This window comes from Apteryx rowi, unplaced genomic scaffold (assembly GCF_003343035.1).
Source record: "Apteryx rowi isolate R43461 unplaced genomic scaffold, aptRow1 scaffold_464, whole genome shotgun sequence".
Taxonomy (NCBI): Eukaryota; Metazoa; Chordata; class Aves; order Apterygiformes; family Apterygidae; genus Apteryx; species Apteryx rowi.
In genome coordinates, this window is record NW_020450721.1 from 332,962 (window position 1) to 358,134 (window position 25,173).

General features: G+C 36.4%; 1 protein-coding gene across 2 annotated transcripts in view; it reads right to left on the reverse strand.

Moving 5' to 3' along the window:
• FAT1 (FAT atypical cadherin 1) overlaps positions 1-24,137 on the reverse strand; it is a 102,248-nt gene extending 78,111 nt beyond the window's left edge. For both annotated transcript variants that reach the window (XM_026077866.1, XM_026077865.1), the window contains exon 1: positions 20,870-24,137. In XM_026077866.1, the coding sequence (XP_025933651.1) occupies positions 20,870-24,137 (3,268 nt within the window). The remainder of the gene's footprint in view (positions 1-20,869) is intronic.
• Between the last annotated feature and the right edge of the window lie 1,036 nt (positions 24,138-25,173).

Here is a 25,173-nt window from a genome sequence, read left to right on the forward strand (position 1 = left end):
GGATAAGAAAAGGAAAGAGCATCTGCAATTGGAGRAGATGAAGTGCTTGTCTGCTACTCAGCAGTCCCCAGAGGCCTCGAAGAGGAACATCCACACTCTTTTGTCCTCCTTTTCCCCTTGAGTAACTTCCAGAGACACAATCAAATCAGAACAGTTGGCAAGTGTGATCCTGTGTTATGCATGAGTTTTTTTCCCCCCACTTTATGCTCGTGTCAGACATAGTATGAGAAAGCAAGGTGACTTGGAAGAAAGGCAAATTTACTAATAGAGATGTCACCCACCCACCCAAGATAAAACAGACTACAGCAGACTGGAGCGTATTGTTTCCAAAGCCTGACCATAATACTTGCTATAAACTGTGATTCTAGTATGAATTATGACCAGTGTCATACCGCATTCCTTCCACTTTTGAAACAATAATAATAATAATAATAAACTAGCCAATTTGTCTGTATTTCTGATGAGCCCAATTACGTCCAACTACAGCAGTGGTGACCAGAAATAGGGAAACACCTTGAAAGAGCAGCCAAATACAGCCACAACCCTACATGCCACAGAGTCCTAGGGAGCAAAGGTTTTGAAACATATAACATACTGAATTCCCAGGACAAAATTCTTTCTTTCCCTCAGGCTGCTGTGCTGCTGCAACTTATACCTCTATAGAGCACCAGTGTGTAAGGGATAATTGAGCCCTAAGCCTGCAGTTCCTCTAAAATAGCATCCAACAGTAATGTCAACAAAATTTAATATTATTTGACCGATCAAATAATAAGATCAAGCCACTTAAAATCAAAACAAACAGGCAGCACAAAGCCACACTGGTCTTAGTGGATTTTTATACTAGGCAAACCAGCTATTTTTAAGCACTAAAGATTTCAAGTATGTCCTGTCACAGAGGCAAGAAACTATTCAGCTTAAAATGTCAGTTGAAAAGACCAAAATCTCCATCCTGTGAACTCCTTGAAACAGTCTCCTACTAAAGAAGGAATGGAATGACATTCCTTTTGCAGAAGTGAAATGTCAGCTTGTCCGCTGTACAAACAGGGCAGCATGCCAAAAGAGGCACTGCACTCTAACTCTTGAAATACTAAAGACCTGCGGCAGGCAATGTGAGCTTTTAAAAGTGATTTACAGCTTTTTTTTTTTTTTTTTAAGAAATAATGTTCTGATAACATAACTGAGCTGGAAAAGTGCTAGCCTTTCCCTACTTGTATCACATATGCACTTTGAACAGGAAGCATTACTTGTTCATACCTCTATGGAACAAAGTGCAACAGCCACCCAGAGAAATATGGTTTGCTCTTGAATTCCTTAGCAATTTAAGGCTTATCATTGACAACACAAGCTACTCCCTTATCAGGCTTCTTGCATCTGATTCATAAAACAGGCTAAACTGCACTGTCTCAGAATAGAAATAATCCTTGGTTGCAGCCCTGAAGGAGAGTAGAAAAAGTTTCAGTAACTAACGTTGGCCTTTGAATCACACATGAAGGAAAGGTGTTCACAGCTCTTCCCTCTCCTCTTCGTTAGCAGCTTCTAATGGCTTTATCCTGAATTTGTGTGTGTGTGTATATATATGTGCATGCATAATTTTAAAATCTATAAATATTTATATATAACATTTCTTCTTTATAACTACTGAAGGAAGTATTGAAAAAATGAAACCTTCCAATTTCTGCTTCAGAGAACTCTCAGAAAAATATCTTGCAGGAGTAGCTGGGGAAAAAATACTGAAAAAAACATCAAATGAATATATTGGAATTACAAGCCCTTTTTCAGCTTTTATAAAGATACACAGAAAACTAAATGAAATTTCTTTATCTGCAGCTCTCTGAAATAGAAAGCTGTATACATTTCATATTGTGTCTTGTGTACTACCAGCTGAAACATCATGTTTAGACAGGATTGTTAAATGAAAGGCAATTCTTGTTACTGTTTCAAGGACAAATGGCTCATTTTCCAACATAAATCTGACTTGAGGATTTGAAGTAACTTATCACTAGCAGTATCAGCAAGCTGATGGCATTGTACTGAATTTACACTAACAAATTCTTTAGCAGGGAAATGACATTTCATTGTGGAGCTGCAAGGACTTCCCAACATGCCTAATACACCAATTCTTGCCTTCTTTCTAGATACTACTTACTGCAGGTTCAGAGAGGTGGAAATGGAAGAATATCATTGCAGAGCACATATGGTCTCTAGAGAACACAGAACTTTTAAAACACAGTGCAGTGTATAAAGCAGTATCATCATCATCAGAACCAGTTCAAGATTTTAAAGTCAGCTGAACAAAGTAAAACCTCAATCAGAGTAAAATTTTATTATTCAAAATCTGACCTTTTTTATATCTCAAATTTAACTCCACTGAACTGGCTAAATGTGATAAAAAATAAAGACAAATTCTGTCTTGTACCAACACCTTAAGTGAGATATGGGTGCAAGTTTTCTAAATGTATTGAATTTCATGAGACATCACTGTTTTAAAAATGAAACTATTTCTGCATATGATGTTAATGTAACAGTAGAAAGACCAGTGGGTGAAACAGCCATAAGTTATCAGTATCCTGTCAAACCTGGCAGACCCAGTTTCACAAACACACAGAAAATATAAGCGCATCCATAGCAAAACACTGTTTTGGGACAAAAACTTGGCATCCAGAGAGCACTAGGCGTGTGGTAAAATCCAGACCTTGACATAAAACTTAAGACGCAGAACAATTTATGTCCACCTCACTTCTGCACTATGAACAGATGGCAGTAATTTGAATCGTGTTCAACTGCAGGAAGAGAAAGTAAGGGTCACTATTTATCTCTGCTACATGCAGCTTATGAGCAAGGTAGATAGAGAAATTTAAAAGAAGAAATACAGAATGGTCAACAGCTAAAAGCAGTTACTGCTTGAACCCAGCATCCAGAGACAGTACAAAGACCTAGAAGCAAAGATTTGCACAGTTAAAGCTCTGCTCCAAATACAGACTGTATTTTAAAACACTGAGAAAATAGGTTTTGCAAATTTTAGTTAAGGCTGGGTGAAGTAAAATAAATTAGGGGCTAACAGAAAGAATTATAAATAATTAGATGCTGCAATGTTTTGACTTTCAGTTCCTGCCACATTGTTTTCTGCACATTTAAACAAAAACAAGTCAAATGAACTGAAAACACATGTAGCCTGTTTATAAAAGAAAAAAAACCTCAAAAATATGTTCTTAAAAATGTCTATATAAAAGGTTATGCGCAGTAATTATGATTCAATACTAGCTAATTTGGCTAAAACTTGTAAGTCTGCTAAGGTCTACGCAGATTGTGAACTTGCTTTCAGGAAGTGTGTGGGGGGGGAATTGTTGCACTTAGAAGATCCCTGATGGGGTTGCCTTAGAACTCAACTTATTACTTCCAGTTCAGAAAATCTTTTGGGACAAAGGCAGACAGCTGCTATTGTCAGCCTCCTTTATGGTTATTTTAATAGCTCCAGCTTATTTCTTTCAGCTAGGCTGCTTGTTATACACAGGAACAGTTCTACATTGCTAAAGCTTGATATAGAGAGACATAGCTTCCCCCTACCCAAATGATTACACATTAGGGAAATGAAATGTTAACTCCTATGCCAATAGGAAAAATTATTGCAATACAAACTGTGCAATCTAGATTTTTTGGAAGAGAGAACAAGTAAAACAAGCTTTGTTATCGACACAATCAATCATCTATGATTTGAGAAAAAGCATGCTGAAAGACATGACTGCACTACTGAAGCTATGTCAGCATTACAGTGGGTTCATAAAACTAATATTAGTGAAAACCAAACACAAACTGCCAGTGTATTCTGGGCCAAATATTGCTCATTGTACTCCTCTTACTGTACCATATGAGCAAAATTTGCACAATCAGATGCAAATCATTGCTCCAGTTATTTGTCCTTATTCAGGACAGATTCTTGTCTTCAGGGAAAGGTACAACTGGTTTCTACATCCCAAGAAATAAAATTACACAGTACTATAAAATTCAGATAAGTAGTTATGTTTAAGCAAAAATAGTTTGGGATAATATTGGATTCACTATTTTGTTACCTTTAAATCCTGCTGTCCCAGAGTTGCATGACTGACAGAATTTTGACTGCAATTTACATAATTCAGAAAGAAGTGAAGGGTTCTATAGCCCTAACATTTGCTTATTCGTGAATGTCAAAGAAAACAAAGTATTAAAAAAAATTAGAATGTCTGTGTACTTGCATGTGCATAAGAAATGCAAAGGATGAATTTCTATGTTCTTTGTTACAGTTATTAAGAATTTTTATATACACATATTAATGTGTATACACCTAGTTCACATGTAAATTCTTAAGAACTCTGTTTCACCCAATAAAATCTTTCTAACTTGACTGTCAATCTTCCTAAATCTAAGGAATTGTTGACAATGTGAACGGTTATACTACCACTCTAYTAATTTAACTGAGAAACGAGGAGCCTCTGAAGGGGAAATTCCTTTGCAAATGGCCTTAGGACTTTTAAATCTAACTGGAGTTGACAGACTACCCTAGGTCTCCCTTAGGCAGAAGAACAGGCTACAAGGAAAATAATTAGACACATGGGAAGCCAATTATGCACAAAAACAACATATTTAATTGTATAAAGACTGGTTTGTTGATCCAGAAGGATCTAGTTGTGTAGCCCTCTGCAAACCATTAAAGTAACTGGACAGTTCCGGAGGAAGTATATTCACTTTTTCTCTGTATATCTCAAAATTTAGCAGCTGTCCTGAGTAAGTAAAATTGTTTCATGCATCCCAAGAACCTTTTTCCTGCCCACACTGCATTTCTCTTGGATTCTCTCATCAGTTGCAATTTAAACAGTTGCAGTCTATCTCATATTACTTCCATGAAAGTAACTTTGAAGGCCCAAGTTCAGCAAAGAGCAGCCCTACTATTTAGTAAGACATACATTACAGCTGTGTTTCACAGCAACGCTGGCTTATGACTTGTTGCAATGTGCAAAATCAGTTTGGCATGTGTATATTAGCAAAACTGATTTGTGTTTAGAACTGCTGCAATTTTGCTTCAAGCTTTCAGATCTTCAGAATATTTTCAGTTGCAGAAACTGCTGGTGAACACTGATAGTTCCCAGACCAGCTCTGAGCAACTAGGGATACYGATACATATCAAAAGGCAAGGAGTACATTGTGGAATGTACTTCAAGCCAGGCTATTACTGCTTTTTATGGTACTGCACCAGGTAGCTATATACACAAATGGCACTTAATTACTGTCAACAGAAACAGTTTCCAAGCAGAACTGTGTGGCAAAGAAGAGACGGAGTACCTGTGGGTATGGGAGAACAAAGCAAATCATGTAAATCATGAGACTAAAGCATCTGGAATCCAGTGACATCACAAGACATTTTCATCCCCGTTTTGACAAGAGTCAGTTTTATTAACCTTCAAAGTATCCATTTATTTATTCAGACTTTACTTCTGCTCATCTRTCTGGAGGGGATTCTACACTGATTAATATTTGTTATACTAATTTTATATTGTTTACCTTTGCATATGAATCAAAATAAACAAAAGGCCATATATAGAAATGTTTCTGAACTAGTACAAACTTCAAGGGAAGGACATGAGTCATGAAGGCAAAAAACTTTGAGATTAAGAAGTATGTTTGTTTTTTTGGTTAGGATTATTGCAACAACTAAGTGAGAAACATCCTTCATATCCAGGCACTTTCTTACATGTACACTAAAGAATCAATTGTTAAAATCTAAAAAGAAGAGATTTGCATCTAGAAAACTAAAAATGATTTACTAGACATCAAGCATATTTGTAAATGCCCTGGATGTTTGTTAGGAGATGGGTTCAACCCTTTTCATGTGAATGCTGGATAACTGCCTGCACGGTTTTAATCAAAATTTGCTGGAAGACAAAAATAACTAAAGCCAGTAGAAGTTAACAGCTTTAAAAACTATTAAAATAGTCTGTAAATTTGCTCTGTATTTATTGCTTAATAATGGAACCTGCAAGCATTTCGATAAACTGAACACATAGTTTTGCTGTTAAGCATTTCTGCTAGAAACTTATTACTCTCTGCAGAAACATCTTCTTTCACCTTTAGCAATAATAGCAAAGAGAATGACTAATGTGAATAACTCTCCACCAAAGAACAAGTTTAATTGTCACAAAGTCATGATAAATCTAGACCAACTCTGTCTACACTAACATAATCAGTGATGTTGTAGGTAATTAGCAGACCAGTTAGGCACAAAACTCATTTTGCTCCTGAACCCTTGAAGGTTGAAGGTTTTCCTTAGGAAAATCAGAATGGACTCATCACTTGAGCCAATGACAACTCATCTTTTGCTAACACAATTTTTGAAGTTTCTCATCCCCGTTCCCCATCCCTTATCTGTAGCAACTGCATTTCCAAAGTAAGGCATATTTCCATTTCAACTCATTAGATCTTTTAATTACTTCTTTATATTGCCTTCCTCTGCACAGGTTTAGAGTCAGTCCAGAATTTCACTACTAAACCATTCAGTCTGAATATTTTAAAGCAAGCAAAAACCTAATTGAAAAGTCCAGCTTCCAAGATATTTTTTAATATTTGCAAGGACAGTTCTTGATCTAAGTCCTCTTTTAAGAAACTGATTAGAACCGGTGTGAAACAGGAGGACTATGAACAGTTGAGAATGTTATTGCTTTCCAAGGAGTCGTGTTTCCTCTATAAGCACACACAAAATAATGATGAGCATTTTTATCAGGTTTTCATTTCTTCTTACATATTTTCACTTTAAAATGTTCTAGACAAACCCAGAAAACTGAAAATATAGCTAGTAGTACAGATATAGACATACATATGTGTGATGAGTGTATTTAAGAGATAGAGACATAGGTCATTTTYCTACTTCTGAATATTTGCTGAAATTGGTACTGTAATATCCAAACTACTTTCAGCAGAGTGAACTATGATACCAGACTTCCTTATGCAAAGGCATATAGTCATCTTCCATCCCCCTCCAAAGTAATTAAAATTCTTTGCACAAGCAGCTGGACATTTGTTAATCATTAACTGCTTGTGTAATAAAAATCAGGGAGGGAAACGCTGTCAGCCATTCTTCACAATGGAACACAAAGATCTTTAAAACAGTTAATGAAAACAGTTTAGTGAATAGTGTAAAATTATTTACAGTAACAAAAAAATTTTGTATTATCAAAGCATGTTCAATATTTTGCTGACAATACCTGTCTTTGTGACTAACACTTTCCAGATTCAAATCTGAGTAATTCAGGAATTTTTCAATAAAAACAGCACTTTAACTAAAACAGAAAAAAAAATGTCTTTACAAAAAATGAACTGTGACTGCTGTTAATCTCCTGGGTAAGTAAAGTAATACATATAACCAGAATTGCAACACCAAATATAATAGAGGCATAACCAATGCACACATTCCAATCTTATCTAGAATCACTTTGATTCACTCTGCCTTGCTTTCATTACAGGAAGGGCACAGCAAGGGCATTCCTCTCAGATCAAACAGAAAATTCCACAGACAGAAGTTTCCACATGTCTGATTCATTGCAGATTAAACCCTTATCAGTAGGCAGCAATCTCTAAGTTTCATAGAGACAGGACATAGCCTCTCATGGTAAATCTACAGGCAAAGAATCAGGGGCAAAAAATTCTGTGGAATGGAGACATATTTCAATTGAAGAAGCTATGTATGTCATCCTCACAGCTTTGGAGAAATGGAAGGGACGAGGTATTAGCATAAAGATCACATACGTAATTCTACTCATACATTCCATCATAAGCTTCCTGATATTGCAAGTCTTTTGAGCTGAACTGCCAAGGACTACTTCTGGGCATAAATACAACTGGAACCACAGGTGAAATACATCTGGAGAAGTTTGTACTAATTCTTAGCACATTAGCTTACCAAATTCTTCATTTCTTTAACCACATGATTGTAACAGTTCTGTAATGCCCATATTAACCAGTAACTCACATTAACCAGTAACACTAAAATCAGAAGACTATTCTGTTACCAATACTTTTCRTATTTTGAAAAATTTAAACAATAATCTCCTAATCCTGAAAACCAGTATGAAACATGAACAAGCACGTTATGATTTCAAAACCAAACCCCATAAATTTTCATTTTTAGTGTAGAGAGGTTTTTTTTAACATCAGCAAAATAAAAATGACCTTTTGTTTAGGTACTCAAAAACTTGATTTAGAAAACACAAATATTTTGGAACCAACCCCTGGCAGTGGTTTATTCTAAGTAGTAGCTTGTAAAACTGGGCCTTAAAACAGTGTAACTACTGGATTTTCTGTATGTAATCTTTCACATCATATAGATACATTTCTGTTCTGGGATCAGTGACACCATAATTACAAGTCTGCACAGTCACAGAACTCTAAGCAGAAAAAAGTCTTCACTACTGGTAGGGCAAGACAAATTATGTCCGCTAGCTCAGCAATTTGCTCTTTAACCCTAACGCCTACCAAAATTATACAACTCTTCACAAGAAAGATGATTTATTAATTCATCCTTGTTCAGATATATAATTTAAAAATGAAACAAGAGCAGCTACCAGAAGATAGAATACAAGGTGTTTGGGAAAACTTCCTTTCTGAATAAGGAAATTATCTGTTACACTCCTATTGCTAGATTCTTTGACCATTTCTGATTTCCCCAAAATTCATCTCTGATGACACACTGGAATGTTAGTGACTTTTCTGTTCAGCCATGTTGAGCCTGCTGAAATTCATTTTTAGTCATGGTCAGATGACCAGTGCAATCAAGTCACAGATGCAATAAGAATTACAAAATTGACATGCAAACTATAGTTTCAGCAAGGCCAAAAGTAATTTTAATTCCAAGTTCTAAAGCTGCAACTATTGCATATTATGAACTGTAGAAATTTGCCAAATACTCCTGTAGGTTTGTCCTTTGTTGAACATGTTCAAATGCTGTATGATTAAAGTTTAAAATCTTCAAAGAAAAGAATAAACATTATGTAATCATTTTCAAACTCCCCTCCTTTGACCTTTATATGTACTTCAAAAGCTAAGCAGATGCATAGTAGGAAATAAATCCCCAACTCAACAGATGTACCAACAGAGATATAGCAAGATGCACCTTCCCTAGCTTTTGGCAATCCTTCCCTTTTATTATTCCTCTGTTCACAAGAGCTTTTCAAGTCAAAGAAAGGCCTAAACATGTTAATAGGTCCTTAATAGGTGCTCTGCTGCCTGAATTGATTGCTGTTTATAAGGTAATCTTTGAGACCACATGTGGCTCAGGCTCAGTTTATTTCCTACAGAGAGACAGCCCCTAGGCAGCTCTGTTTTCATCAGACCAAGCTGTAAACCCAATCAACACCTTTCACAACAGAACAATCCCTTACTTTTAGCACCGGGGAACCCAACCCTTTGTATGGACTCTCCATCTGCCAGCTAAGGTGATGCTTTACTCAGCAGGATACCTATGAAAATTCTCAGGCTACTTTGGAAGATTCCCCTGCCAACAGCAAAACACAAGATGATCACGTTTGTCTAAAACTAATTCAGCTTCTTCCAAAGATATGTTTCAAAAGCCACATTAACAAACCAGTAGCACTTTGTGAATTACCACCATCACAAACACAAACTATATAAAGTTGCTTCTAGCTTAAGACAAAAAGGTAATCAACTAGCTCCAGACAGGACAGGATCTTGGTGACCCTGGTCCAAACACAGGCCTACTCCAGGCCTCCTTAACATCTGCCAAACTGAACCTCAGCATTAGCTTCAAATGCCCGTCTTAGCTGTAGCAATTTTGACCCCACTGAATACAAAACTAAATGTAACCAGACTGCCGAAAACAGAATCATTCCAGAAGTTAACCCAGTGGCACTTTAAAGTCCAAACCTTACCCCGAACCTAATAGTTAGACCCTCTCTAAGCACATTAGAGCAAAGCAGCTGCAAACTATAGTCAAGCCTGGGTGGCCCCTGACAAGGCCAGTCTCAAAGTTAACCCTTCCAAACTGGAATACTTCTATGCACACGACCAAATTTGGGTGCAGGCAGCCAGGCTACCATTGGTACCAGTGCTAAAGCAACTTAACACACCTCCAAAAGTTATCTCCTCGTACAACGACTTTCTGGACTGCTTTTTGTATAGCAGTGAATTTAAGACTTAACCCCATTTTAGACCACAGAGGTGCTCTGACTCTCTTACTCTTAGTTCTATGAGCAGACACACATTGTGCTGACCCAGCTCTATTTATCTTTGAAGAAAGTTTTAGAATTTCTCCTAAGACTTAAAAGGAATTTAAAAACATGACAAAGCTATTCTCTAGCGAACTGCTGTTAGAGCTGTTTGTACTGCCTAGTAAAAGAACATTTATGTACCAAATGCCTCATTTTTAAAACCATAACAAATTGGTGGAAAATATATTTTAGTTGCATGAAATTTTAAGCAAATGTTTTTAAAATTCAAATTACTACTCAATTTAGCACAGTGAAGGCATACAAATTTTTTTTTAACATAACTATTTTTTTTTGCACAATAGCCCAAGTTTGGCCCAATGCTACCAAAGAAAATGCTGTAAAAACAGAAAATGAAACCATACAGATCTTCCTCTGTATAACTTTCACTCCTATTTTCAACATCATACTGACCACACTCAAACAATGAGATGATACCCTATTTTTAAGATAGTCTACACAACAGGGTTTTAAAATATCTGTGACCAACAAACATAAATATGCCTCCTTGGTTTAAGCATCCCACACAAAACAGAGACATTTCTCTCTCTTATCTTGCAGGCTAAACCAGAATTTCAACTCTGCTTCATTCATTGCATGCTTAGCTATCACTGAAAATATTGGTATGGAAAATAAGTCATCAAAACATGGGCTAAATGCCTTAAAAGACAGGTTATGATTTCTGAGTGGCTATGGCATATCAATATTTACTGTCACTACAAAACTTTGAGTTTGATAGGGACAGTCCTGCAAAGGATTCACAAGACTGCCAGTGGGAGAGTTGAAATGGGTAGACCTCGTCTCCAACTTGCATCAATTCAAGTTGTTATGCTGCTCTCTTTCTCAATGCAGTATCAAAGGGAGAGAATGCCTACACACTTCAGGTCACAGCACAAAATAAGGATGCCACTAGAAAAAGAACATTAAACACATAACCAGCATTAAAATATCTTTCCAGAATAGGCCACCACCAAATTCCTCTTTGTTTTTTTTTCTTTGAAAATACTGTTTTATTTTTGGTAAACTCTCTTCACATGACAAGCTAAAAGAGTAAGTATTTCTGTATCTCTGACCCAAACTACTTCCTTTTTCCAGAACAACAGCTGTAATTTTTTTTTTTTTTTTTTAGCAACAGGCAGATCATACATAAACTGATATTTTATGAACAGAAATGTTTCCAATATTTCTCAAAAAGAAAATCCATACACTTTTATCCTGGAGTACATATAAAAAGCCTATCACAAATTTGAAAAATGTTACTTGAATCCATTTAAGAGCTTTAATCATACACTATTTAAACAAATAGAAGATGTTTGCCCTTTTATCATTTTCCAAAGAAAGAATGAGTTTAATAATTTGTGCTTGAATACAAAACCTGGAATCTTTAAAACAGTTGGGCAATTCTGCCAATTTTCTTTTCCAAATGTCAGTGCGGCAACAGACTGATCAACTCCAGATTCCAAGGAATAATCTGCATAAATCCTTTGATTAAGAAAAACTCCTCTCTGCTTACTAGAATTTCACTCAAATCTCCACTGTCCATTTACAGAGTAAGGTTTTGGCTCTCTCAACTGCTAATTGAAGTGCTGAAGCTGTCCCTCATTTAAAAGATTAACCTTCCAAATACATTAACATTCATAGGCCTAAGAACTTTAAGTTAGAGTTAACAGAACCCTGTAATCATTCTACAAGTTATTTGACAAACCACATCAGCAATAACCTTAGAATTTCTGACTCTGGCACATTTATACTTCAGTCACTGAAGGAAGTTCAGCTCCTACAGCTCTATGGGCAAATCAATTAACTCAGGTACTGCTAACAACGTAATGGGGCAGTACAGAATTCAGTGCGAGGTGAAAAACTTGTCCAAGAAGCTAATTAGATATTCAATAGATTAGTCTGTGCTCTGAGCCTCACTGATATCAGTACCCGAACTAGACAGTGTAAAAATTTCTTGTGCAAAAAGCAGCAATCACTTAGCATTGAACAGAAACACAGCACCTTCTAATTCAGCTATCCTTTCAAAAAGAGCGGAAAGCGCTGCTGCACTTTGCAATGACAGAGCGTTAGAAGAAAACCCTCACAGGAGAAGCTCTTTATCCCGTTTGCTCCCAATTCACTTACAGAATTTTAATGTCAGAACCTTTGTGCCAATCAGACTATTAATAGACAGAAGCTAAGCTGGATTTTTCACAAATTCTGTAACTGAATTCTGACTAAATCTTAGAGCACCTTATCATTGCCTATTATACCAAACTCACCAAGACTATTTTTCCTGACTGTCAGCATCACCTAAACATGAGATTAAAAATCGTAATTGACCAACAGCTTTCTTAAAAAAAAAAAAAAAAAATCCTGTTAATAGTTTTCAGTGACATATAACCCATCTGACAGCTTTGCATTGATTGAGAATAAACACAACACAGTCACCATATGGCTTTGATAGAAACATGTTTGGAATATGCATAGCAGAAAACTGGAAATTAGGAAGTTTTGCGGTTTGTTGGTTTAAAAAAATAATAAATTTTAACTCTAGTGAAACTAAGTTCTCATATATTCTGGTGTTTAAGTTATACAAATGGGATAAAACTAAAGACTAAAAAGTATATAAAAGGTGCAACTTCAACATGAGTCATTCACTAAAATAATTTGAAGAAAGCATTCTTACAAATTTGGGACTTAATTACAATGAACTTAGAAACACAAATCATACTGGTCTCAGTTTTGAATAAAAATGCCTACTTCCAAGTGGCTATGGCTATATCAGTATGACAAACAGGGTCAGGAAGCATTTCCAGGCTTTGGAACTTCATTCTTCACATTGCCAAGTTGCTTTTGGCCTGGGCCAACTCTCACTCACCCAAACAGCACTGGGGCACACTTCACTGCAGCAGATACCGTTCCCAACAAGCTACCTGGATGCAGCCATCCTGTTTTAAAGGTAAGCGAGTTTGATAGGATAGATGCAGGCCATTTGCTTCTGTGACAGATAATAGTGTGGGTTTAATAGGTATCCAATAGGTACTTAAGTGCTGTGCTCCATTCATGATCATAACATTTAATCTTTGCTAATGTCTGTCTTCATTAGTAAAACTCAGCAACAGTGAGTGGTGGAATGATAAGAACAACTCAATCAAAAGCCAAAGAACACTGAAGATGCAGAACTTAAAGTTGTCCTCTTTGTACAAATGTAAATCATATCCTACATTTTTTATTAATGCAATTACAAGAACTCTGCAAAAAAATGTTAACATGCTTATTATGAGTTAACAGTGTTCTGTATATTTTAGGAGTTTAATTCAGTACTTAGAGCAAAGTAGTTACAAATCTTATTCATTCTCCCTAATGAATTACTGTCTTCCCTGCTGGAAACAGTTCTGGAAATATTAAAAGTAGTGTCTCATAGACATTAAGCTTTATTGATGATATTTTATACACATAGAGATAGTGCAATAAAATGAATTTTCCTCCACACACCCCCATTAATATCTTTTTACTTGCTCCTTTAACATTCTTTAATGAAACAAATCATCTTTCCTTATTGTGTTAGCAAGGTCATATTTAAAAATTACACTGTTCCAAGGAAAGACTACACAAGAAAGATAAATCCACCAACGGTTACTGAATACTTACAAACCACATCTAACTCAAGAACTCTCCACGCAGAAAACAATCAGAGATTGGGAAAGTATTAGAAGAAATTATCATATGTTTGTCCTGCTCTTATTCTTCCTTAGAATACTGGAGGGTGAACATCAGGGTAGACAGACCCTTGTTCCAATCAAACACAGTCATACTTATGTCCTCTTCAGTCAGCAAATTAAATTAATCACCTTAAACTTAGCTGTTATTATTAGAACAAAATTACTGTTATTCTATAACATTAATGCAYAATAATTTAAACTAAGGTAACTGAAAGAATAGTAAGATTTCTAGTAACGAATAATTAAATTACTGGATTAAGCACCAGTAACAAAATTATCATGCACAAACTTAAAACTGCCACATCACCCTCAACACTGCTCTGGAACCAGGTTATGCTCTGGGAAATATCCACAGCTGCAGAAATTTAGAAGATACCTGCTGGTAGCCTTAGAGGTTGAGCTAGCTCTGAATTTTCTAAAAAAAGTGTTTTTGTAAGACTCATTGTGGTTTATTAAAACAGTTTAAATCAATTTTCCTCAGGAGATCATTAATGTTTAGAGTTTATATGGAAAACCCTGGATCTGGGAAAACAAGGGTTCCCAATCCTATGGCTCTAGTATACAACTGAGAAGACACCAACAGAAGCCAGGGAATTTGTGACTCTTGAAACTTCCTTGGTTTCAAGAACTGGAACCCAAAAGCAGCAGCTTCCAGAACAGGCTTCTGGCTTCCATAAACATTGCAATGAGACCCTTCTCAAGCTAAATGTCCCAGAGCTCCTATAGTCCCAAAGTCTGTTGGCTCTCTCCCTCAGCTAGCTAAATTTTGAGCACTCAAAAAAAAAAAAAAAAAAAAAAAGCTCCCACATTATAAAGTGTTACGTACAGCCTAGTGGGTGATACTAAATAGCCTTGTTCACCTATACAACTGGAGAAGGCACCGGGATTTCTTACTAACACTATTTTTACATACTGGAGCCTCCAACTTTTAATTCACCTTTTGAAGAGTGTAATTACTTACTGGAAACACTCTATCCTTACATTTGACAGCCTGTTCCTTCAATAAGAGGATATTTTCCTTTTTCCTTCTTGCCTGCTGGGATGGGAATTGGGACAAGGAAGGAAGAGGTTTCAGTGTTGCTCTAGCCCCATACAGCTTCTGCTTTAGGTTCCCCTCCAGCAATTGCTGCGATCACTCCTTAGAGCTTTTCTAAACAGCAGTAGCAGCATGGAATTGACATGATTTATCTCACTTCTATTGCTCAGTGCTAATGGGATTTAGATGGTGCATGTGTTCTTTGCAGCACACTGGGATCTGTATCAATGCAATGCATTCTATTATTAATACATCCCAATCTGTTGAACTCCTCATCAAATTCTTTGGGAAAATACTTTACATTTAGTAGACAATTTATATAGCCAGCTGATCATCTCAAATTGAAGATTCCATTCCAATCTAAATCATACATGAAACACTTTTTGAACTTACAAGTTCTCCTGAACACACATAGGTAAAGCATAAACAACTAAACTGCTTTGTTGTATAGATTCACTACACATGAATCTCTTCCTGTATTAAAATTTTATTCTCAGTTTTACTATACCCAGAGTCTCCCTCTGTTAAGCAATTTTGTCTTTGTATGTTAACAGTCACAATGCATTGTTATATTTCTGAATCATCATCTTCAAATCTTTGTTCTCCAGTTGATGTTCATTACTGTCTTTTCCCCCATTTCTCTGTAACACCCATAGATGGTAACTCCCTTCCCACAAGGACTGCTAGGAACATCAGAAGAACCTGGCTATTACTCCTCACCCAGGGTTAGGATAACAAAAGCTTCATGTAACAGAGGTATTAAGATTACAATTTATGTTGATTTTTACTGACTTTTGCTTGAGAGGTCATTATTAATCTCTTTCCATAGCGAGGCTCTTCCCTACAAGGACTGGGGGGGATGGAAGGAAGCAGTCAACATATATAAGTGCAACTACTGAAGAGAAGCAGAGCAGCTGCCTAGGGGCCCTAAGGTTACACAGGTCTTTGAGGTAGTCTTAACTTCAATAAAGCACAAAAGCATGAGTGCGAAAAGAGTCACATCTTGATTGTTCCTAAGCAGCTGCAGAAGCAAGGGGCTGATCAGAAACAGCAGCCAATGCTACAGAACTGTTGCACAACATTATTACCAAGAAAAGCCTGGAAGAACCAGGCTCAAAACCAGAACTATTAGGCACTTAGCACCTATACTTACTCTTATCATGACAAAAGGATCAAAAATTAATTAACATTCCTAAGTATAAACACCACAAAAAAATAAAATAAAATCAGGGAATACTGATGCAAGCAAGCTTAAATTTCACTTTATACTTCCTGGCATAAAAAGGTTAATTCATATTAGAACAAAATTAATCAAGCATGCATTGGATAACTAGACACAAACACAGTAACACCATATGAACATGCAATATGTGAGCATTCATAACTGCCCGTACAGTGTCTTGCATGGAACCGTTAATAACACAAGCCAATGAATTGCTGTAATATCAACACAGAGCTGCCTTTTAAGTTCATACTTCATTATTTTGTTCTTGGATTTCATAAAAATTCATACTTTTACTAAAATCACTATTAAAGTGAAAACTATTATTAAAATAATGCTGTGGTGAACTCAAAATTAATAATAGAACTTCAAGTTTCAGCAATAAATCTGCACATACAGTAACTATGTTATACCAGTTAAACTAAGAAGGCAATAACCTCCAAGTAAAATTTGTCGAGGAGGAACTGCTCCTCCTTACCCGTCCCCAGATTTAAAGCACCTCAACTGCTCTACAATGATCATCTGATCGTGCTCTAAAAGAAGCTTTGAGGAACAGAGAAGGCTTTGAAAAGTGAGAATTTTAGTCCCAGCTACCCATATGGATGCATATGCTTTATATGGAAATAAAAGTTTCTATAGATTTCATATTTCTAGATCTATAACTTTAAGTGAACTCCTAGAAGTCCTGGAACACCTAGAAGTCCACTTTATGTATATACACACATATATGTACAAACACACACACACACATATATATATAAATTGCATAATAATAGATTTATGCTGTTACCTCAGAATTGTTTCGCAAGACAGAACTAGTAGGTATCATTCTCTAGAGATCTGAAAAAGCCTGTATTTAGGTTTATTTATTTATTTATTTTGGTGAAACTGAATTGCCTGATTTAATCTATCAACTTTTACATTTACTCAGAGTTCTGGCTTCCCAGGATGTGAAGAATGAACTCCAGCAACAATTGAAGCTTGCCCAATACAACCTYTCACCTTAAGTTGTCTCTGCAGATGGAGTTAAGGTTTGCTAAACCATCCCCTGCTCCCCGACTGTAATGATGACTGTCTGTCCCACTTTAAATTTCCCAGAGTCATGCTGTAAAACTGACCCATAAACCAGCCTAACATGATGTGTACAGGAAAACAGAAAGACTTTTTCTTCTTCTTCACCTCTAAAGTGGCAGTGAAAATAGGAAACACTCCTCTACACTATGGATGCCCTTTGGTCACGTAAGAACTTCTGTAACATGTTGTTTGGCTCAGTGCCATCTCTCTAGACGCATTAACAGATAATCAGGAGAGAGGATAATTAGGAGAAACTGGTCAAGTACTGAGTAATGATCACCTTCCTTACCCACTTGTCTTCCAGTTATTATTAGTTTATAAAATTAGTTTATAAAACAGCTTCTGTATTGTAGCCAAAGATGTGCTTAGCCTCAAAACAATCTCATCTACTACCATTTATTTACTTTGGTCATGCTTTTGGCCTCTATAACTTCCTGGGGAAGTGAGTTTCATTATTTTATTATGCTAGATGTGAAAGAAGACTTCCTTTAGATCAGCTASCTATGTGCCCCCTATTTCTTGCATTGTTATAAGCAGGAAGTAAGTGATATGAAGAAGGCGGTTTGGAAACTACTACACTTCTACCTTCTTCCTCTCCTCCTTTCCTGTCTATTATCTCCTTTCTAAGCTAAAGAATACTTATTTGAAAGGTAAGATATGACTGATTACCAAATTCATCCTAACTGTACCTTTTTCTTGATCTTCTTGAAGGCCATCACAGATTGGAGCAATTGGGCAACAAAGTAATTAAAGTAACTCTTGAGTTTGAGATTAAGGGTGCATTATGGTCTTGCTTTTAAGGGTTTGGGCAGGACTGTAGCAAACAGAACCTACGGAAATCAGCTGGCCTGTGACAAAGATAAGTCTTTGAAAATGAAGTACTCAAAAACTAGTGGCAAAGATATATTAAATTCTCTTTTGAAAATTCCAGAATTAAAGTGCAAACATCAAACACTTGTATAGCTTCCTACCTTTTGAAAGATTAAAAACCAAAACAAAACAACCCCAGAAAGCTAGCAAAAATTCCATGCATGGAACTATTTGATGCTTCAGTCATTACCAATCATCTAGTCCTTCTGCAAATGTGATTGTTATCCTTGATTCCCAAGAAGCAAGAGACAAATGGGTTCCCCTTAGCCACTGAATAGCTAAGTGTTGACTCCAAACAGCTTCCTAAATCCATTTTATCCATCTTGGAATAGGAAGGGTAGAATGATGCTCTTGGTGGCAGCAGCAAGAGATATCTAGCTCAAGGGTTTAAGGTAGAAGAACCCTTTAGCAACTTATCTAGTGTGCTTTCTTTGCTAATTATCAGTCCATTCCCTGTATTGAGGCCAGTCTGTTTTGAAAAAAATGACAAGTATTCAGATATTGAAGTATAAGGAGTGCCTCCTGTACTAATTTTGATGGCTTCTTATAAAAAAAAATTCAAGACAGTTTTGTTTATTAATTAAATTTCTGTTATGTTTAAGATACATTGTCAAGCTTGTAGATACTCCATGTTCTTTTTTCAGTCCCCTTTTTAGGCCAAAATTTCGAGGAAAAACATACGCATACCCAAACCCACAAATACACATATCCTTCTCTACCCCAGTGCCTTAAACAGAATCTGTCCACTAAGATTAGAAACAAGTAACCCCTCTTCACCCCCTAAATCCCTCTATTTTCATTACTGAAGAACAGCAAACACTAGATACCAGATATGAATATAAATGTAGACAATGCCTTTACTTACTGAAATTACTGAACTACCGTCCTAGACAAAATTATTAAATAGAAGACCCTTYTGCCCCAAATTCTGCCAATTTACTATTTTAAACTTGGCAGATTAAAAGGGATTTAATAAAATTCACATACATTCTTCAGTAAAGAAAACTAGTCTCATGCCAAAAGAGTAAAGACACAACACATGGAGACAACTGATTCTGCCACAGTAGTAGTGTCACAAAAAATACATATATGCGGACAGCTATGCATAAGTAGGCATACGTGTACATACTGGTGTCAAAATAAAGACATTTCATTCTTTCGTTATCATTATCTATTACTCAATAAAACAGCAAAATCAGATTCATTCTTTAGAACAGCAAAACACTTTTCTAAGACAATGTTCTATCCTGCATTGAAATGCACAATAAACTTGAACATAACTACATTAAAAGACAGGCACAGTGATACACAAATGAATAGCCTGCATGATACCAAAAACTAGAGGAGAAACCACTAAATCTTTGAAAGAACTTGATTCTCCATTTTTAGAAAACCCGTTCCATAATCTTAACTATGTGCTTTGTTAAAAGCAAAGCTAAGAGAAGCAATGCTTCATTTGAAGCTCTAGAGTTGTCTCTTTAAACACAAGCTATGTAATTTAATAACTGACTTTCTATAGAAGAAAAAATATTTCAAATAAGTTTATTCTAGAAGAAAATATATTGCAAGTAACAGTTTGTTCTCTTAAACTTTGAAGAGTGAAGTGACTTTGTAAGTCCATATTACCCATATTCACACTTATTACGCATGTAAAACCCACAGAATGACTACTGGATGAATCAGACATGACAGCTATTTTTTTTACTTCCAATTACAAGTTATATCCTGTAAAACAGCAATCAGTTATGAGCTCATTATTTAAATACATATAACCCACAGCAGAATTCTGCACAAGATTCCTCCTGAATTTATTTTACGGAGCTTACAGAGATGGTAGCATGATACCAGCACTCTATCAGAAACTTAAAATATTCGTATATTATGGCACAAAAGAAAACAGTCTTCACTGTTCTGAAGATACCGCTTTTATGTGAACAGTATTTTGCATATTTTATTGTTTTCTAGAAACAATAAAATGAATATGTAACTACACAGATGTGCAACCAAAATATTAGAAATCATTAGAATCTTACTGAAATAATAATGATGTTTCTCCTAAGTACATGATACTGGAATAATTCTCACAGTTGCCCCTCAATTTATGCATCAAGTCAACATTTCAGTCTGCTTCATTTACACAAGTTATTTAAAGGCTGYATCCATGCTTTGTTTGACAAGAACCTTTCCATGAAGAAGGCACTACCTATTATAATAAAAACGGGCACTTAGAGCTTTAAAATATAACTACCAAACCCAGCAAGTATGGCAGTATCAGATACATGCATACTTCTAGTAAATGAAGCAACAGTGATGTAGTTTAAGATTAAAAGCATGAAAATCCCAGAATTCAATCCTTGGGGAGAGAGTAGTTTATTCCCTTAACTCCACACCCCCAATATCCACAAAACAAGATTGCCCATATGAGGCAAACCTTCACATAACAGAATTCCTCTTGGGTGGTAGAAATTTTAAGATCCAAGAATTACTTTAGGTATGCTGGATACAAATAAGGACAATGGAAGAAAAGTGCCTCTCAAGTGTGTGTGTGTGTGTGCGCGTGCAGGTACGTGCGTGCAGTTTCACTAAAGTGGTAAGTAAGACTATACACATTACTGGTGACTTTTTTGGTCCTAACCGAAGTATCTCAGCAGGGACAACACAGCTGCTATCATCTCTTTTTTGGTATATTATTTGATTTAGAACACAAAAGTCACCTTACCTTTTTCTTCATCTATTTGGAAAACTCCTATACCAGATCCATCTCTGATGGAATATCTAATCTCCCCATCTCTTCCTGCGTCCTCATCGTAAGCAGATACTGTCATTACTGATGAACCAACAGGAGCATCTTCTTTTATAAAGCCTTTATCTGCAAAGATAGAGAACTGTGGAGGGTGCAAATTTTCATTTACATCAACTACCTCAACCTCAACGTAACATGTAGAGGACAATGAAATGGGTTTTCCTTTGTCCTTGGCCCGCACAGACAGGTTATAAAGCTGTTTCTTTTCATAATCCAGTCTTTGCACAATACGTATTGCTCCACTTAGTTTATCAACATCAAAGGTGCCATCTCCACTGTCCAGAAGACTGTATCGTACTTGACTTGATTGGCCTAAATCAGGATCATAGGCTTCTAGCCATGTAATAATAGTTCCCTCAGGAAGATCTTCTCGAATTTTCACATGATAATTTGAGGGAATAAACTTAGGGGGATTGTCATTAACATCTTCTATAGATACTTTTAAAATAACTGTTGAAAATAATTGAGGTTCTTCAATAGGTTGGTCCCTAGCCTCTATTTTCAGGAAATAGACATGCTGTTCTTCGCGATCCAAAGCTCCTACAACTTTCACAACTCCTGTGACAGCATTAACAGTAAACTTGTCTGTATCTGTAAGAAGAGAGTATTTCACTTCTCCGTTAGATCCCAAATCTTTATCAGTGGCTTCAATTTGAATAATTTCGCTGTTTGTCTCTTTGTTTTCATGCACTTCAACAAAATAGCTGTCTTGTAGGAACTCTGGTGGGTTGTCATTAGCATCCAAAATTCTTATATCTAAAAGGTGCCAGGCAGACTTCTGTGGTATTCCAAGATCATAGACCGTAATATTCAGAGCATATTTATCTTTTACTTCTCGGTCGAGGGGAGATAAAATTTTCAGCAATCCCTTCTCCATATCAACAATAAAACTACTATCTTCATTACCTCCAGAGATAACATACACAAGCTTTCCATTGAAGCCAGTGTCAAGATCAGTGGCACTCATGAGTATTATGCTGGAGCCCACAGGCTGGCCCTCTCTTACCTCAATGCTACTGGGGAGAGTACTTCTAAACTGAGGTGCATGCAGATTCACAGAGTGAGTGTCAAAGAAAACATCCTCAACTTCTCCACGATTGTGCAATTTATTTGCTTGTAAGAGTTTCTCTGCCAGCATTTTGGCAACACCAGTTTCTTCACATTGCAAGTTGACCGGTTTGCGACTGGCAGCTACAGTTATGTTAATATACAATGGTTTTGCAAAGTTCTCTCCATCTGTTGCTGTAATTTTCAAGCTATGAAAAGACATTTTAGCACCCAGGCCATCTATTAGCGACTGCTTGAGTGAAAGCACCCCAGAATTTGGATTTAAGCTAAATAAATCCAGTTCATTTCCAGATTCAATTTGGTATCTCACCAACTGGAGCTCATCAGCATCAATAGCAGATACAGTAGTTATTTGTTCTCCAACACCAAGATCCCTGGGGATTGTTCCCTCACAATTGATTTTCTCAAACAGTGGTATATTGTCATTCAAATTATTTAAAATAATAGTTACAGGAACTTCAACTTCTCGACGATATGGTATACCCCAATCAGAGGCACGGATCCTTAAATTGTAAACCCTCGGCATCAATTCATAATCCAAGTCTTCTGAGGTACTAATAATCCCACTGAAATGATTAATCACAAATGGCAAAGGATTTAGGTTTGCAATGCTATAGGTCACATAGCCATTCTCCCCTTCATCGGGATCTTTTGCACTTACTCTCATGACACTAGTACCTATTGGCACATTCTCATCAAAGGAGGCTTTATAGGATGTCTGAGTAAATTCAGGAGGATTGCTGTTCATGCCTAGTACCTTAATGAATACTTTTGCAGAGGCTCTTCTGTCACTTGTCACAACTTCAAGTTCAAAATGGGATGAATATTGTGCTTTTATTGGTTCTAAGGTGGTAATAAGGCCAGTATGAGGGTTTAAGTTGAATCTTACTTTGCCTGGTGTATTTTTAAAGACATATTTCAAATGCGGGTAACTAGGCAGAGCTTTTACCACTATCACAGGTGTGCTTGGAGGGGCAAATTCACTTACTTCAGCTCTATACACTTCTTTTTCGAATCTAACAGGACCAGACTTAAATTGTGGTGATGTTACATGAATAACTTTTACAGATGAAAACTGTGGGGGGTTTCCTTTATCTTTAGCTTGAAGGGTAAGGTTGTATCCAAAAGGGTGGCTCTCCCAGTCAATGTGACCAATGGCTTTGATTCTGTATTCTTTACCTCCTGGAACAGACCTCACTGTTTTGAATTGTTGAAGTGGATCACCTGCAACAATACTTAATGATGCTATTTCTCCATTTGAACTCTGATCATTGTCCTCTACAGTTACAATTGCATAAATTGGATCCTTGTCCAGTTCTGATGGAAGCAGTGTAACAGCTGTAATTACAGGGGCATATTCGTTTGCTTGCTCTACGTGGACAGTTAGCTTTGCCATACTGCTGACGCCACTGCTGCCATACAGCTTCATTCCACGGTCCACTGCAAGAATTTCCATCTCATAATGCTTAGTGTCTGAGTAGTCAAGTCTACCAGTCAAAACTACCACTCCACTAGTTGGATGTATAGCAAACATATCTGTTCTTTCTTTAAAGCTATAGTAGAACTCTCCATTTGTCCCTATATCTGCATCAGTTGCACTGACTCTTGCAATACTTGTCCTTATTGCCGTATTTTCGGGCAAAGAAACACTATAAGAAGTTGGAGAAAACAAAGGCCGTAAGTCATTTGTATCCAGTACCTGCACCCTGACCTTCGTGCGTGTTTCAGTGTTTGTGTTTTTTTCAACTGCTTTAACAGTCAGCATGTAATGGTCTTTCACCTCTCTGTTAAGTATAGCTGTGTTTCCTCCCTTGGTCCGTATTCTCAAAAAGCAAAAGTTTCCCAGAACGTACTCTTCAGCTTTGAACAAGTTCTCATTGTCACCAGAAATAATTTTGTATCTTAAATCCCACAGCGGATTTGTGATGTAAATACCCATTTTCACTGGATGCCCAACATAAGTTTTGGCTGCAGAATTCTCATACACAGTGGCATTATACTGTACTTGTGTAAACTGCATTGATGGAGCATGATGCAGCCTCTGATTTCCTTCACAGTTTCCAAAATGCTGCACCAGCAGCATCAGCAGCAAAAGCATAGTCAAGTGTCTTCCCATGGCAGCAATTACAAAAAAACCCTGAAACAAGAGAAAGAAGTGTTAACACTTATGACYATTTAAATATTATTCAAATAACCTCGACGTTTACTTTAGAGCTCACGTTTGCAAGAAAGCTAGAAGTAACATATCTAGGTTATACCCTTTTTTGCAGAAAGCTTCAATGTGATTTAGAGTAACTAAAAAGCAATAAATTACAATTAAAAAAAAAACAAGAATATTAGCACAGGAGAATGTCAATACAGTAACCAGAAGTCTAGGGAGTACTATCACGATGCAATGGGAACAAGCACAGTTAATTTTAAAGTTAATTTTCATGTACAGACAACTAAATTATCACAATGTCTAATTCCAGCTTCTAAATACATGGGAGTTCTAATTTGCTGGTTTCCTACAAATACTAAATTATTTCAGTTCTAAAAAGCTAATCTAGTAAACAAATGTGAATATAGTTTTGCGGAAGGGTAATTTGGGGGTGGGGGTGGGGAAGGAATGGTATTGCTTCTCCGACGGATTGCCTCTCAAATTGCCTTATTCAAAGTGAAATACAAATGATAATCAGAAAATACTTTGGATTTATACAGAAACTCAAAGCTAATACATTAACATGCCTTCTTATCATAAAATTAATGATATAACATTTACATCTCCATCATAAATCTAGCAGCTTCAGCTTGCTTTTCTCTGTTTATAGTTTAGAACTTTTCTGCAAGTAATATATATGCCTAAAAATATATATATATATTGCTGTAGCATATCAAAGCTATAAATTTCATTTGAAACACTTCATGAAGCAACACTGTTAAGAGAAACTTGTCAGCATCATCTACTATAAGTGAGCAAATTAGAGAGATCTGAATTAATCTGGAGTTTGTATCTGGCTTTTACCCCAGTCCTGTACTTCATACACAGCATTCTGTCTTCTGACAGAAAATTCTTCTCCCTCATTGCATTTCGGTTGTTAAATAGTTGATGTCAAATGATGCTGAAATAAACTGCAAGGATTGGTTTAAAATTATCATTAATTTTCTTTTGA